This window comes from Chrysochloris asiatica, unplaced genomic scaffold (genome assembly GCF_000296735.1).
Source record: "Chrysochloris asiatica unplaced genomic scaffold, ChrAsi1.0 scaffold00042, whole genome shotgun sequence".
NCBI lineage: Eukaryota > Metazoa > Chordata > Mammalia > Afrosoricida > Chrysochloridae > Chrysochloris > Chrysochloris asiatica.
This window is the reverse complement of record NW_006408560.1, coordinates 11,200,095-11,216,054: the sequence shown is the minus strand read 5'-3', so window position 1 is coordinate 11,216,054 and position 15,960 is coordinate 11,200,095. Positions and strand designations below refer to the sequence as shown.

General features: G+C 42.1%; 1 protein-coding gene and 1 pseudogene across 2 annotated transcripts in view; both read left to right on the top strand.

Annotated features, from left to right (window-relative positions):
* The window catches only part of LOC102840066, a 1,013,887-nt pseudogene that overhangs the window by 112,416 nt on the left and 885,511 nt on the right, over window positions 1–15,960 (top strand).
* The window catches only part of PGLYRP4 (peptidoglycan recognition protein 4), a 13,559-nt gene continuing 1,866 nt past the window's right edge, over window positions 4,268–15,960 (top strand). The window contains exons 1-6 of one of the 2 annotated variants that reach the window (XM_006861454.1): window positions 4,268–4,316; window positions 5,835–5,927; window positions 6,596–6,806; window positions 11,767–11,885; window positions 13,317–13,469; window positions 14,922–15,120. In XM_006861454.1, the coding sequence (XP_006861516.1) occupies window positions 4,268–4,316; window positions 5,835–5,927; window positions 6,596–6,806; window positions 11,767–11,885; window positions 13,317–13,469; window positions 14,922–15,120 (824 nt within the window). Of the gene's footprint in view, window positions 4,317–5,834; window positions 5,943–6,595; window positions 6,807–11,766; window positions 11,886–13,316; window positions 13,470–14,921; window positions 15,121–15,960 lie in introns of both variants that reach the window. The other variant, XM_006861453.1, reaches the window with a different exon arrangement.

Sequence of the window (15,960 nt, the reverse complement as noted above, 5' to 3'; positions counted from 1 at the left end):
TTAGAAACCCTGTAAAGGGTCACAAAGGTTGGAGCTGACTCCATGGCACATAACAACAACAATGCTACCAGAGCTATTTCCGGTACTCCACTTGTTGTTGTTAAGTGCTATCAAGTAGATTCGGATCCATAGCGACCCTGTATAGGGTGTCCAAGGAGCAGCCGGCGAGCTTGAACCACCAACCTTGCAGTTCAAACAACTTTGCAGTCTGATGCATTAGCCCACAGCGCCACACTAGGACCCCAGGACTCCACTAGAGCGCCTTATATATATTGTTGTTGTTGTTGTTGTTGTTGTAATTGCCACTGAGTCAATTCCAACTCATAGCAGCCCTGTATAGGGTTTCTGAGGAGCAGCTGGTGAGTTTGAACAGTTGACCTTTGCAATTCAAACCGATCTTGAAGTCGAATGTTTATGGCACCCCACCAGTTGTTGTTGGTAAGTGTTATCAAGTTGGTTTTAACCCATGGCAACCCTGTATAGGGTTTCCAAGGAGTGCTGGGGAGCTTGAACCGCTGACCTTGTGGTTACAAACTAACCTTGCAGTCCTGAGCATTAGCCTGCAGCGCCACACACCTGTAGAGACTCTTTATTAAGTTTTAATAAAGATTAAAGACAAGATAAAACAAACACATCATCTGGATGAGGGAAATCAGCATGACACCATGATGAAAATACAAAGTTCCACCCCTATGTAGCAACCTTTTATATAGCACAGGGAGCAAATCACCTCCGCCCACAACTAAAACTGAAGACTACAATAAACCACATTTGCATGCAAGGCTACAGAAGTCAGGAGGGGACTGTGGTGGATAGGAAAGTTGACAGGATTACCTCTGAGGCCCTTGGGGCATGTCATCACAATCATGTGACACTGGCAGCCTGATTTCCATTAAGGGGCATTCCCAGGGAAGTCTGAGGGGGAAAATGGCTCACCTGTTCTGGCTAAGGGAGTGGCCTCAATCAACAATCCCATTTTTAAATACATTCTGCTGCTGACTGCAGTTCAGCCATCAAATGTGCACAAAGTACTCAAGAAAATTGACATCTGAAACTTAAATCAAGACATAAAATGGAACGAAGGCTGCTTTGGCCCTTAGCAAAGTGCCCTCAGATTTCAGTCCCTTAGGCAGGAGGGAGAAGGATATATAGGTTTCACCACACCCACCCACTCTCATTGAGTTGTTTCCAATGTTGATTCCTTGCGGTCCAGTTCTTATCCTACAGTGCCACACAAGGTCTTCGACACATATAGCGACCCTGTATAGGTTTCTGAGGCTGTAAATCTTGACAGGATCAAAAAGCCTCCTCTTTTTCCTGCAGAATGGCTGGTAGATTCAAACTGCTAACCTTGCAGTTAGCAGCCCAACATGTGACCCACTATACTGCCAGGGCTCCTTTGTGACGGAGTCTATATGAGAGAGTAAAACTGTTTCTTGGGATTTCAGAGACTGAAAATCTTTATGGTGGAAGACAGCCTCATTGTTCTCCCTTAGAGTGATTGGTTGTTGGGTTTGAGCAGACCTTGCTGTTAGTAGCCCCATGCTTAGCCTACAACACCCCAAGGGCTATGACATATAGGTGGTTGTTGCTATGGAGATAGTTTCGCCTTATAGTATCCCTGTATAGAGTTTCTGAGGCTGTAAGTCTTATGGAGGCAGAAAGACTTTCTCCTGCAAAGCAACTGGTGGGCTCAAACTGCTGAACTCATGGATAAAAGTCCAGTGTTTATCTTACAGAGCCACAGTGCTTGTCCTACAAATAGGTTGTTGTTGTTAGGTGCCATTGAGTCGGTACCAACTCATAGCGACCTTATGCACAGCAGATGAAACACTGCCCAATCCTGGGCCAACCTCACTACAGTTGTCACGCTTGAGTCCACCGATGCTGCCACTTGGCCAATCCATCTCGTTGGGGGTCTTGCTCTTTTTCTCTGACCCTCCACCTTACCAAACATGATATCCTTCTCCAGCGACTGGTCCCTCCTGACAATATGTCTGAAGTATGAGAGACAAAGTTTGGTCATCCTGGCCTCCAAGGAGCACTCTGACCAACACAGATATGTTGGTTCTATGAGCAGCTCATGGCACTTTCAATATTCTCCTTCAAATCATAATTCAAAAGCATCAATTCTTCTACAGTCTTCCTTATTCACTGTCCAGATTTCACATGCATATGAGGTTATTGCAAATACCATGGCTTGGGTCCGGTGCACCTTAGTCCTCAAGCTGACATCTTTGCTCTTCAACACTTTAAAAAGGTCTTGTGCAGCAGATTTTCCTAATGCAATACATCATCTGATCTCTTGAATGCTGCTCCCACGAGTGTTGATAGTTGATCCAAGAAGGATGAAGTCCTTGACAACTTCAATCTTTTCTATGTTGATAAGAATGTTGTTTATTGGTCCAGTGGTGAGAATTTCTGTTTTCTTGACATTGAGATGCAATCCATACTGAAGGCTGTGCTCTTTGATCTTCATCAGTAAATGTTTTAAGTCCTCTTCACTATCAGCAAGCAAGGTTGTATCATCTGCATATCACAGGTTGTTAATGAGTCTTCCTCCAATCCCAATGCCACGTTTTTCTTCGTATAACCCAGCTTCTTGGATTATTTGCTCAGCATACAGGTTGAATAAGTATAGTGAGAGAATACAAGCTTGTCGCACATCTTTCTTGATTTTAAATCATTCAGTATTCTCATGTTCTGTTTGAGCAACTGCCTCTTGGTCAAGGTACAGATTCCTCATGAGCACAATTAAGTGTTCCAAAATACTCATACTTGGCAATGTTGTCCATAGTTTGTCATGATCCACACAATTGAAAGCCATTGCGTAGTCAATAAAGCACAGGTAAACATCTTTCTGATATTCTCTCCTTTCAGCCAAGATCCATCAACAATACTATCCCTTGTTCCACGGCCTCTTCTGAATCTGGCTTGAACCTCTGGAAGTTCTCTGTTAATGTATGCTTGCAGCCATTTCTGATTACCTTTAGTAAAACTTCACTTGCATGGGATATCAAAGAGATTGTCTGATGATTTTGTTTTATTTTGTTGTTGTTGTTTGCTTACTTATTTATCCTGCCCCTGAAAGGGAGCTCAGGGATGTTGGTGAGTGACAAACTCCTGGAAATACCCAGATGTTAGGGACCCTAGGTCTCATATGTGTCCCCAGGTGGGACTGGCTGTTTGAAGACTGGGATGAGGAAGGAGCTCAGGAGAGTTGGGCAATCTCACTCTTTCCCAGGGAGGAAGTGACAGGCTTATTCACAGGGCGGGTCACCTGATGACTCTCAGCGAGTCTGGTCTCATCTAAGTTCTTCTCAGTGCTGTGGAAGGAGCTGACTCAGAGCCTCAGAACTCTGCCCTTTTTCCTTTCTGTCTTTGATTGGGTATCCTAGACTTTCCTATCCTCTCTAGGAAGCCAGAGTGAGCCTGAGTGTTCTCATTACTAGGGGGTGGGGTGGGGGGATGCCCTCTAATGAGAGGAGGGTGAAGACAGAGGAGATAGCAGTAGGGGAAGGAGTCTGACCAATGAGGGGCGAGCTGCCTGCACTCTGACCTGCTGGAGCTGGGACAGCACAGGTGCCACAGGTATTTCTGAGTGTGAATGTGAGTGTAGTGTGTTTCTCCTTGAGAAGTTCTCTCCAGTCTAAGGGATTAGACTCCATTACGTTAGAATGTTAACATGGTGGAGAAAATTTCCCTGGGTTCTCTTCCTGAGCCCTTTCTTCAAATAAGAAAAGTCTCTGTTGTAAATTATTTCAGATGAGTTTGGCTCTAGTCTTGTAGCCTCCTCACCTTATCTCCTTCTCTGTACTAGTCCTTTCCATGGGAATTTGAAATCTTATTTCTGCAACAGCTGGATCTTGCTTGCATTTTCTTTAAAAAGGGACATTAAGAATCCTATATTACAGAATTAATGTGGGGATTAAATAAGCTCACATGCTAGTGTCGACACAGGCCTTGCACATAGTAGGCATTCAATGAAATTGAGTTGTCCAGAGTAATAAGAAGGAAGGGGTGTTTAGCCTCATTACCTATTTGACAAGCACTTGACTTGTGCTGAGGACTCTGAGGTACCTGGCCAGGGCCCTGATCCTCAGGATGTTCATAAAATAGTGTGAGGAGGTGGGGGGCAGTGGGTGTACCAAGTACAAGGCTGGGTGCTCCAGTTTGGAAAGTGGGTACAAGCATGGTAATTGTCAGTATCTCCCCAGGTCCACAGCACATGCTCTCCTCCTTGTTGGTGTCCGGGGACCACACGAGGATGCTGCCAAGGCTTCTTGTCTTCTCCACTCTGGGTCTCGGTGCCTGGGGTGAGTTTTCTTTCACTGGATCAGAGAGCAAATGAGAAGAGTCATTCTTAAGTACCATAATAGGAATTCTGCAAGTGCTTGTGCTTAAAGAGAAAGAGTGGTTTTGCATTTAGGACTTAGAGTCTATAGACCTGGATTCAAACCTTTGCCCTGCCTTTGACTGTGATTTTAAACAAGCTCTCAGCTTCTTTAAACAATAATTTTCTTTCTATACACCTCCTACTACCACCTGGAAATTGTGATAAGATCTATGATTTCCTAAACTTATTGTGTAGAAAGAAAGGCTTGGTGATTTCCTTTTGAAAATCAGCCAATGAAAACTCTATGGATTGTAAGGATCTGATCAGCAACTTCTCCTGGGGATGCCATGGCAATTGGCAGTATTTCCTTCCATTATGCATGGGGTCATCATGAGTCTGGGACCAACTCGAAGACAGTTAACAACAAAAACAACAACAATAAACTGTGAAGTTCCAATGAGAAAATGAGTGTGAAAATTTTAGCATTTGGGCAGTTAAACCCAATAAGCAATGACTGTATTTGGATTATTATTACATCAATGATGATCCAATATAGGACTTGATTTTACACTTGCAAATAAGAGAAAGCTCCTTGAGACACACAGACGTATGATTAGCCCAGGCTTCCAAAAGAAATCCTGGAGGGACTGACTTGATTCATGCAAGTAATTGGAATTCCTTCTGTAACACTTCTCCCCAGTGCATCTATTAGTTTGAGAGTTTACCAAATGGGCTTTGTGGATTTGATGAGTCTGGCTACATTTCCAGGTTTATTTGCATCAATTACATGTGCAGATGCAGCAGAAAAGGATACATTTTCTGATTATTTAGTTGGCTATATATTATGTTGCTGTTGTTTAGTTGTAGTCAAGTATAGTGGTATTGGTTCTGACTCTTAGTGACCTTGTATAGGATTTCTGAGACTTTCATTGGAGCAGAGAACCTCATCTTTCTCCCTTGGAGTAGCTAGTAGGCTTGAATCACGGAATTTGTGGCTCACAGTCTAGTGTTTATTGTATGGAGTCACCATACTCCCCCATATATATTATAGCCAATATAAGGTCGCTATGAGTCGGTACCAACTTGATGGCACCTAACAACAACAACAACAACATATAAGGTTATATATCAGCTACAATATTGCTATTTAACAATCATCCTGGGGGATTACCTAGGGTTGTTGTTGTTAAGTACTGTAGAGTTGGTTCCGACTCATAGTGATCCTGCACAGGGTTTCTGAGGCTGTAAATCTTTATGGGAGCAGAACCCTTCATCTTTCTCCTACAGAACCTCTGGTTGTTTTGAACTGTTGACCTTGAGGTTGGCAGCCTGACTCTTAACCATGTAGCTCGTCTTGGAAGTGGTCCTTTAGTCAGAGTTTCCTGGGTGGGGGTGGGGGGGGCTTGAGGATTCGGGGAAGCAGAAAGACAGTGTAATGGAATGGTAACTGGTATTGGGATTTTCTGAGGACTGATGCAGATAGAATGTTCTTTTGCAGGTTATTCCTTCTGGAATGAAACACAAACTAAAGACTTGCCAGAGAAACTTCAGGACCTGCTTAGCAATGTTTCCAAACTCACCGAAAGAGGCAAACTGAATTTGAATGGTGAGGAGGCTCGGGGAACCTATTGGAGCTTCTCATGAGACCAGAAATGTGTCTCAGGTCTGCATAGCCACATTATGGTTAGGATGGGTGCAACCTGGGGTTGAGATCTGGAGAGGGGCACTGGCAAATCATCTGTACTGATTGACCTAGGTCAAGAATCCCCTAGTTTGAGTATGACGGACCATACTTTACCCTCTTGGAGTTCTCATTTTGGGTGGGGGAAGACACAGCCCTGCCACGAGATGCCCTCAGACTGAAGGGGTGACACAGGCTGCCTGGAGGAATCCTTAGGCTGAGGAAGTAGAGGATGAAGGATGCAATGCAAGTCAGAGAGAAAGTCATCATTCTCCTAAGAGTGAGTGAGTTGGAAATGCTTCCTGAAGTAGAGCCTGGAGCAGAGCAGGGAAGAAGCAGAAAGATGGGATCTCCCCATCCCTGGGAGAGGGAGCAGATCATCTGGGCTTCTCTGTTGAGGCTGTGTGTTGAGGTGAGGATAGGTACAATGGAGAATGGAGGTGATAAGGGAAGGGTGTGTATACTTTAGCTCCATACCCCATCCCAGGGCTTTTCTACCACTGTGGGGACAGACACAGACTAAAGTGGCTAATGTGAAAGTGATGGGGCAGGATGAGTTCTGTGATGTCCCTGTGGTTTCCCCACAGATGTCTCCATCATGGACTCTCGCGAAGAGTGGGGGGCAGAAGCTGTTGACTGCAGCACCCAGCTAGCCACGCCAGTGGACTTCCTTATCATACATCACCTCCCTGGACTGGAGTGTCACAACCAGACTGTCTGCAGTCAGATGCTACGGAAACTGCAGACCCATCACATCCATAACAACAAATGGTGCGATGTGGCCTACAAGTAAGCAACTGGATCTGGGTGGGCCTGGAGGCTCATGGTCAAAGCTGTTCTTCCCATCCTTTCCTATCTCTGTTCTCCCAGTTTTCTGGGATGTGGTTGTTTGATTTCCTATTGACTACAGTATTTAGAAATTCCATAAAATTCCAAATCATCCAGAATTTTCTAGAAGGTCCCTGTCTTTACAATATCTCAAAGGAAACATGGAGACTTAAATGTTGCTTTAATTTCTACCCCTCGCTACCCCTGGTCACATAGTACATCATAGGTTACAAACAATCGTCACATGCATAGTGCACTTGCTCTTGACAACTTTGTGAGGTTATAGGGCAAGTATGACCATCTCTGTGCTACAGGTAAGGGGATGAAAGACTGGGAGGTTGTTTGATTTCATCAAAGTCACGCAGCTGCAAAGTTGTGGAAACAGTGTGGCTCAAACCTATTTCTTTGCTTCTCCTATATTTTCCACACCACATGTATATGGCTTTTACCCTGGTGAGGTGATTTTCCATTTGTTACCCTAGTGACCACTCCAGTAGACCCTGTTTGTGCCTGGTAACACATTTCTTCAGTCTACTTCTGACTTTGGCTACCCAGTGGAGACTTACTGTACATGGTAAGGGCTTCCTGTCTCAAGTGTTCACTGTATATCTTCGCTTTTTTGCTCCAGAAATTTTCTCTAAGGCTCTGGTGGTGTTGTTAGGTGCTGTTGAATTGATTCTGACTCATAGCGACCCTATGTAAAATAGAAGAAAACATTGCCCGGCCCTGAGTCCACTGTTACTGCAATTGTGTCTGTCCATCTCATTAAGTGTCTGCTTTTTTCTAGTCCTTCACTTTACCAACCATGATTGGTCTTTCCAGATAACATGTCCAAAGTATGTGAGATGAAGTCTTGCCATCCTTGTTTCTAAGAAGCATTCTGGCTGCCCTTCTTCCAAGACAGATTTGTTTGCTTTTCTGGCAGTCGATGGTTTATTTAATGTTCTTCACCAACATCATAATTCAAATGCTTCGATTCTTCTGGGTCTTCCTTATTCTTGTCCAGCTCTCACATGCATATGAGACAATTGAAAATGACCATGGCTTGGGTCAGGTATACCTTAGTCTTCAAACTGACATCTTTACTTTTGAACGCTTTAAAGAGATCCTTTGTAGCAGATTTGTTCAATGCAACATGTCTTTTGATTTCTTGATTGCTGCTTATATGAAAGTTGATTATGGATCTGAGTAAAATTAAATCCTTGACAAATTCATTCTTTTCTCTATTTATCATGATGTTGCATCATAAATAAATAAATAATCCAGTTGTGAGGATTTTTATTTTCTTTATTTTGAAGTGTAATCATTTGAGGATTTGTAGTTTTTTATTTCATCAAAAAGTGTTTCAAGTCCTCTTCAGTTCTAGCAAGCAAGGTTGTGTCATCTGCATAACACAGTATTGTAGCTTGCTAATGAGTCTTCTTCCAATCCTGATGCCATGTTCTTCTTCATATAATCCAGCTTCTCAGATTATTTGCTCAGCATATAGATTGAATAAATATGGTGAAAGGATATAGCCCTAACACACATCTTTGCTGATTTTAAACCACACTGTATCCCTTTGTTCTGTTCGAATCAATACCACTTGGTTTATGTACAGCCTCTGCAAAAGAACAATGAATAGTTCTGGAATTTCCATTCTTTTCAATGCCATCTACACTTTTCTATGGCCCATAATTGAATGTCTTTTTGCTTAGTAACAAAATACAGGTAAACATCTTTCTGACATTCTCTGCTTTTAGCCAAGATCCTTCTCACATCACCAATGATATCTGTCATTCCACATTCTCCTCTGAATCTGGCCTGAATCTTTGGCACTTCCCTGTTGATATACCACTGCAAATGTTTTTGAACTGTCTTCAGTAAAATTCCATTTAGGTGTGTTATCAATGAAATTGCTTGATAATTTTTACCCTCTGCCAGATAACCCTTCCTTCACAATGGGCACAAACATGGATCTCCTCCAGTTGGCTGGCCAGGGAGTGCTTCCAGTCCAGCATCCCTTCACCGAAACATTTCAGTTGCTTATCTGTTAATTTCTAGAGCCCAGTTCCTTACCAATGTCTTTAGTGCATCTTGGACTTCTTCCTTTAATACCATCAATTTTTTATTATATACTACACTATGAAAAAGGCTGAATGTCGACCAATTCTTTTTGACATAGTGACTACGTATTCCCTTAAACATCTTCTGATGTTTTTTTGTGCTGTTCAATAATTTGCCCATAGAATCCTGCAATATTTCAACTCAAGACTTGAGGTTTTTTTCTTTCTTTCTTTCAGTTCCTTTAGTTTGAGAAATGCTGAGTGTGTTCTTCCCTTTATGTTTTCTAATGACAGGTCTTTTGCCATTTTATTATAACATTTTACTTTGCCCTTTCAAGCCATCTATTGAAATCTTCTATTCAGCTATTTTATTTAATTATTTATTCTTTTTGTTTTAGCTATTCTACAATCAAGAGCACATTTCAGAGTCTATTCTGACGTCCACTTCGATATTTTCTTTTCTTTCCTGTCTTTTTAATGACCTTTTGCTTTCTTCATGTATGATGTCCTTGTTATAATTCCATAACTCATCTAATCTTCAATTATTATTGTTGAACGCGTCAAATCTGTTCTTTAGATGGTCTCTAAATTCAGGTGATAGATACTCAGTGTCGTGCTTTGACCCTTGTGGACTTGTTTAATTTGCCTCAGCTTCAACTTAAATTTATATTGATGGTCCCTGACCTTATCTAACTCATGATAATGAACTTTTCCATCATTTCTTCCCATTTGTGGTTGCTATTGTTATGTGCCATTGAGTTGGTTCCAATTCATAGTGACTCTGTATAAGGCTTCCGATGAGGAGCTGGTGGGTTTGAACAGCTGACTTTGTGGTTTGAAGTCCATTTCTTGTCTTACAGCACCCACATCAGGAGTCTTCTCATTCTATGTTGCTGTTGTTGTTAATGCCATCGAATCAGTTCCGACCCATAGAGACCCTGTATAGGGTTTCCAACGAGCGGCTGATGAGCTTGAACCGCTGACCTTGCAGTTCAAACAGCTTTGCAGTCTGGTGCATTACCCACAGTGCCACACTAGGACTCCTCTCTTTCTATGTTGTTGTTGTTGTTAAGTACCGTGGAGTTGGTTCTGACTCATAGTGACCCTACACAGGGTTTCCAAGGCTGTAAAACTTACGGGAGCAGTACGCCTCATCTTTCTCCTGCAGAACTATAGATGCAGTTTATTTGAGTCCTGTGTATTCCATCTGGTGAGATCCATGTGTATAGTCCCTGTTTATGTTGTTGAAAAAGGATATTTGCAATGAATAAGTTGGTCTTGAAAAATTCTATCATGTGATCTTCAGTGTCATTTTTATCTCTATGGCTCTATTTTCCTATAACTTGCTCTTCTGTGATTCTTTCTTTCTCCAATTTTCACATTCCAATTGCCAGCAATTAACAATGCATCTTGTTCACATGCTTGATCAATTTCAGACTGCAGAAGTTTGAAATATCTTCAATTTCTTCAACTTTGTTATTAGTGGTTAACACGTAAATTTGAATAATTATTGTATTAAGTAGTTTTCCTTGTAGACATATGGATAGCTTTGCGCTTCAAGATAGGCTTTGAAATGTTCTTTTTGACAATAAATGGGATGCCATTCCTCTTCAACTTGTCATTCACAGCGTAGCAGAGAATATGATTGTCAGATTCAAAAAGTCAATTTCAGCTCACTAATGCCTAGGATATTGCTTTTTATGTGTTTCATTTCATTTTGGCCACTTCCAATTTTCCTAGATTCATACTTTGTACATTTAACATTTTGATTATTAATAGATGTTTATAGCTGTTTCTTTTCATTTTGAGTTGTGCCACATCAGCAAGTGAAGGATCCAAAAGCTTTATTCCATCCCTGTCATTAAGGTGGACTCTATTTTGTTTGTGAAGGGAAATTAATGTTCCCCTAAGACACAAGATTGGTTGGTTGGTTATATACCGTGGAGTTGGTCCTGACCCATACACAGTGACCCTGTATGGGGTTTCCTAGGCTGTAGATCTTTATAGGATCAGAAAGCCTCATCTTTCTCCCATGGAACAACTGGTAGTTTTGAACTGCTGACCCTGAAGTTAGCAGTCAAACTTGTAACCACTACACTACAAGAGCTCCTTGAGCTGTGCTACAGCAGCAAGTGAAGATTCTGAAAGCTTTACTCCATCCATGTCGTTAAGGTGGGCTCTGTTTTGTTGGTGAGGGGAATTAATGTTTCCCTAGGGCACAGGATTAGTTGGATAAATTTTTTTAGCTCTCCAGCCATTCTGTAGGACAATTTGAAAATGAACATACCTGGTTACTCAGTGGGTCACCAGGGGAGGCTGAGCTTCAGTTGTCTACTACGAAGCCAGGCCAACTCTGCATGCTTTGTTGAGTTTCTTCCTTCTGTCTTACTCTTCTTGTTCTCTCAGTCTGACTTCTGATAAGCTGCCTACACCCGAGTCATCGTTTCAGGCATTACTTCATGAGAAGTCCACCTCAGGCAATTTCTCTGTTGGAGCGAAATCAAACGAACACAGATTGCATACATTTTGGAGGAAAGAGGAAAGCCATGTCTAAAAAAACCATAAAGCTAAGAAGATTCTTATGTTGTGTGGTTGGGTTTATTAAGAGGCCTCTTCTTTCAAACATAGAAAATAATTTATATAAAATCTAGGTGTCTGAACAAGGAAGGGAGGTAAAGACTATAGGAGTGGGTTCTTCTTAATTTTAAGCACTATTATCAATAACTTGGTCTACTTTGTTTGGAAAGAGTTAGTACAAATTCTTCTTCATGAACATCGTTTGAATCTTTCTTCTTTTTGAGAATGGGTAAGTGGTTTCCTCTTGTAGGAATGTAACATGGTGCCAGGTATTAAACCTGTAATTCCTTACTCCACAGCTTCCTGGTTGGGAATGATGGTAAAGTGTATGAAGGTGTTGGCTGGAACATTCAAGGCAGGCACACCCAAGACTACAGCAATATCTCCCTGGGCTTTGCCTTCTTTGGCACCAAAGAAGGTAATGGTCACCCTGGCTGACATTTCTTCAAAGGGTTGTCTGCACTCTTCACCTATTCCCTTGTCTCAGTACTCTGTTGTTTCTCACTCTTCTCTGTTGAACCACTCTGTCCAGGAGTCCCCTTCTCCTTAGTCTTTCATGACATGGCATTATAACAGTACTCCTCCTATTGCTCTGCTTTCTTCTCAGACTTTAATGCAAGCTCCTCTTCTTCTGGCCATCTTATAAGTAGAGATGCTCTCCAACTGTCTGTCTACAGTCCTGTTCTCTTCCTGTTCTCACCTAGGCTCAGAGCTTCAACGCTTTCCTCTATATAATGACCTTCTCCTCTGCAGCCCTGACACTTTTATAGAGCCAGGCCATTATTTCCAGTTTCTTGTCACGCACATCCTCCGTTCATCTCTCTTACTTCTAGATTTTCTGTCCAATTTTTAAAAAGCTTTATTGAGGCCTCCAATCCTGAAATCTCTTCTACTTTCTTCTGTCTATTGTTCCTCCTCAAACTCCGTATTGGAGTTTTAGTGTGGTGCTGTAGGATAAGCACTTGACCTCAAGGTTGGTTTGAACTACAAGGTCAATGGTTCAAACTCACCAGCTGCTCTTCAGAAACCCTATACAGGGTTGGTTTGAGTTGGAACTGACTTGATGGCACTTAACAACAACAACAAACTCCATACTAACATACATGCTCTAGGATCATGACATTGAGTGTGTGCACCCTGTACTATAAAACAGAATTCTCGCCTATGCAGTTTCTCATTTTCTTCTTCAAGTACCCTTTGAGATAACCCATATAAGTCTCATGATCCCTACTGCACAAAGGTGCAGTCTGAGGGTTAGAGAGGTAAATGATCCCAGGTAACTCAGCTAACAGGAAAGGAATCAGAACATGAACCCATACCTGTCATGTCTAACACCATCTTTTCAGCAGATCAGAGGACTGTTTGTGTTTATCCTGGTCTTGTTTTTAATATTATTCATTGCAACCTGGGTGTTCACTTGTTAGCTGCAGGCTCTTGAGCAAATTACTTAACTTCATGAGTAATGCACATAAATAATATCATCTACCTCAGAGGTCTGTGGTGAGAATTGAGTTAATTCAGGTACAGAGTCTTATATATTCTAGGGGCCTCTAGAGATGGGAAATCCTGACCTGGACATGTGGGTGCTCCAGAACATTGTGCTGCCTCGCAGTTCTTTCACACAGAGAGGGAGCAAACAAAGGAAGCCTTGGCAAGTTCTCAGGAGAGCTCTTCAGGGAGCTCTGTGCAGGGGGATCCTGGACATTTCAGCATTTTTGACCTGGGAGAGCCTGCTTCTCATTCTTCACTTCAATAGTTATGCAGGGGCTAGCAGGCACCTCATTCTCCCCTTACAGTTCTCCTAAAACTCAGGCCAGACCTAGGTTCCTCATAGATCACTTTCTTCCAGGGCACAGTCCCAACCCCGCTGCACTGTCTGCCATGGAGGGCCTAATCTCGTATGCTGTCCAGAGGGGCTACCTGTCATCCAGGTACCGTCAGCCACTTTTTGTGAAAGGAGAGAACTGCCTGGTGTCTCCACAGAACACAGGTCTTAAAAAAGGTAAGATCTTCAACCCTGCCTTGCCCTACCTCCAGACTCACCCTCTTCTAACTACAATGCCATTGGAAATGACCTCTTCAGTCTGACTCTTACTGGATTCCTCCTGACAGTGAACTTGCTACCTAGCTCTATTCAGCTTCCAGGATGCCTCTTTATCACTTAGAGTCCTAGAATGCTAGAGTCATGGCATTATCCCTGGTGTAATGTATAGACACTCATTTCTTCAATCATTCTACACACTGAGATATACACAAACACACACACAAATTCACACCTTCATGAAATTTCAGTCTTGAAGGTAGAGAAAGAATAAAATACACAAAGAGAATGTTTGGTATTTTATCTGGTGTAAAGGACACATTTCCATATTCACATGTGTATATGCAAATATATCTTTTTTATTACAAAAGCTAGAACAACACTAGTAAACTGAAGGCAAATGTAAGTCACCACTTATACTGATTGACTTGACAGGAAGAAATGGCCATAATTTAAGTCATGAAATGTAGATATGGTTTTGGTCTTAACAAATAACAATATCAAAAATAGTAAAATTAATAAGTGTATTAGCCTTTTGTTGGATTTAGTGTATTTTTTTAAAATTAGCTCTTTTATATTAGGGTACTGAATAAATTTGATCTCTTCATTTGAACTAATGCCATCTGTCAATTTTAATTACCCTTTACATTGACAGATAGGATTATAAATGACTCTTAAAGATACATTTTCAGATGAAAATTAATCTAATTTCCCCATAAAGATCCTATCACATATGTGTACATAAACACATGGAACCCCTCCCCTGCAATCCTGCAGGTAAATAAATGCACTGTGTCCTTGGAATAAAGTATCCATGTTCCCTCAGGGCCAATAATTCCACTATGCTTTGGGTTCTGTTGATTGTATCAAAATCTATGCTTTGGGTTCTGTTGATTGTATCAAAATCTATTGCTCTATGGTTACTGCCTCATGATTCCAATCACTTGGTGCATACAATTGCCATTCCAATGAGTAAAACAGAACCTCATGGAGACCCCATGTGTTGCAGAGTAGAACTAGTCCATAGGGTTTTCTTGACTGCGATCTTTATAGAAGCAGATTACCAGACCTTTCTCCTGTGGGGCTGCTATGTGGGTTTGAGCTATTTGAGCCACAAGCTCAGTGGTCAAGTTCACTAGCTGTTCCTAGGAAACCCTGGACAGGGTCACTATGGGCTGGAACCAACTTAAAGGCACAACAACATCAACAAGTCAAGCACAAACCTTTTGTGCCACCCAGAGACCTAGGTGGGATATTTTGAGAACTTCTGGACTCCCCTAAATCCTGCCCTAGGGTCAGGCCAGGATGCCCAGAGGGTGGTGGGGATGAGTAAATATGTAGGCCTTCAGCAGTGAGATGGTTGACAGATGGGCAAAATGAATCCCCTCCCATGTTCTTTTTGCCTCACTATAGCTTGTCCCAGCATTGTTATGAGATCTGATTGGGAGGCCAGGAAATCCCACTGCCCCAAGATGAACATCCCAGCTAAATACGTTATCATCATTCACACCTCTGGGAGAACCTGCTTTGTGTCTGATGAGTGTCGTGTCCTGGTCCAAGATATTCAATCTCTCTTCATGGACATACATGACACATGTGACATTGGACATAAGTAAGTAGACTGAAGGATATATGGGCTTCTTTCCCCTTGTGTGCAGAAACGGAATGTTCAAAGGAAGGAGAAAAGAAATGAGTATTTACTGAGTGCTCACCATATGAGAGGTACTTTGACACAGTGGCAGCTGTGTTGGAAAGAAGTGGAGGAATTTAAAAAGCTGTCAGAGGTTAATGATTATTAACTAGGATGCAGGAGTAGATAAGGGAGGGTATATTTGGGAAATAGAGTTGACAAGCCTTTTTAATAGGTGGATGAAACAGATGGACTGATGCTCATCTTCCTGGCTGGACCAATGATGATCGGTGGTGGTGCCTTTAACCAGAAAGAAGGGAATAGGTGGGTCCAGTGTGGACATATAAACCTTCATTGTTGTCAAGCAAAGCTAAGGATGTGGGTAGGTTAGTCTTGGGAGAATGTGTTGAGTGAGAAGAGTAGAGGGTTTAGGGCAACATCCTGAGGAACTCCACACTTAAGACCACAGGGAAATGAGATGCAGAGGAGTGGAAGGGAGAGAAGCTAGAAAAGAAGAAAGCCAGGAGACTATGGTGCAATGAAAGCTATGTGACAAGAATACTTGGAGAAAGTGAGAGGGGTTAGCAGAGTCACATGAAAAGGGAGGTCAAGAAAGATAAGCTTGGAAGAGTGTACATTGCATTTAGTGGTAATGATGTCACTGGCCATGTTGGGAAAAGAGTATCCTTGGCATGGTGGGAGAAAGGTAAGGTTGCTGGGATTGAAAGTTATGACTCTCTTCTTCATACACAGTAAGCTATTTGTATGTAGCAGTACTGTGCTAGGAGCTCTGGTAGCGTAGTGGTTACGAATCGGGCTGCG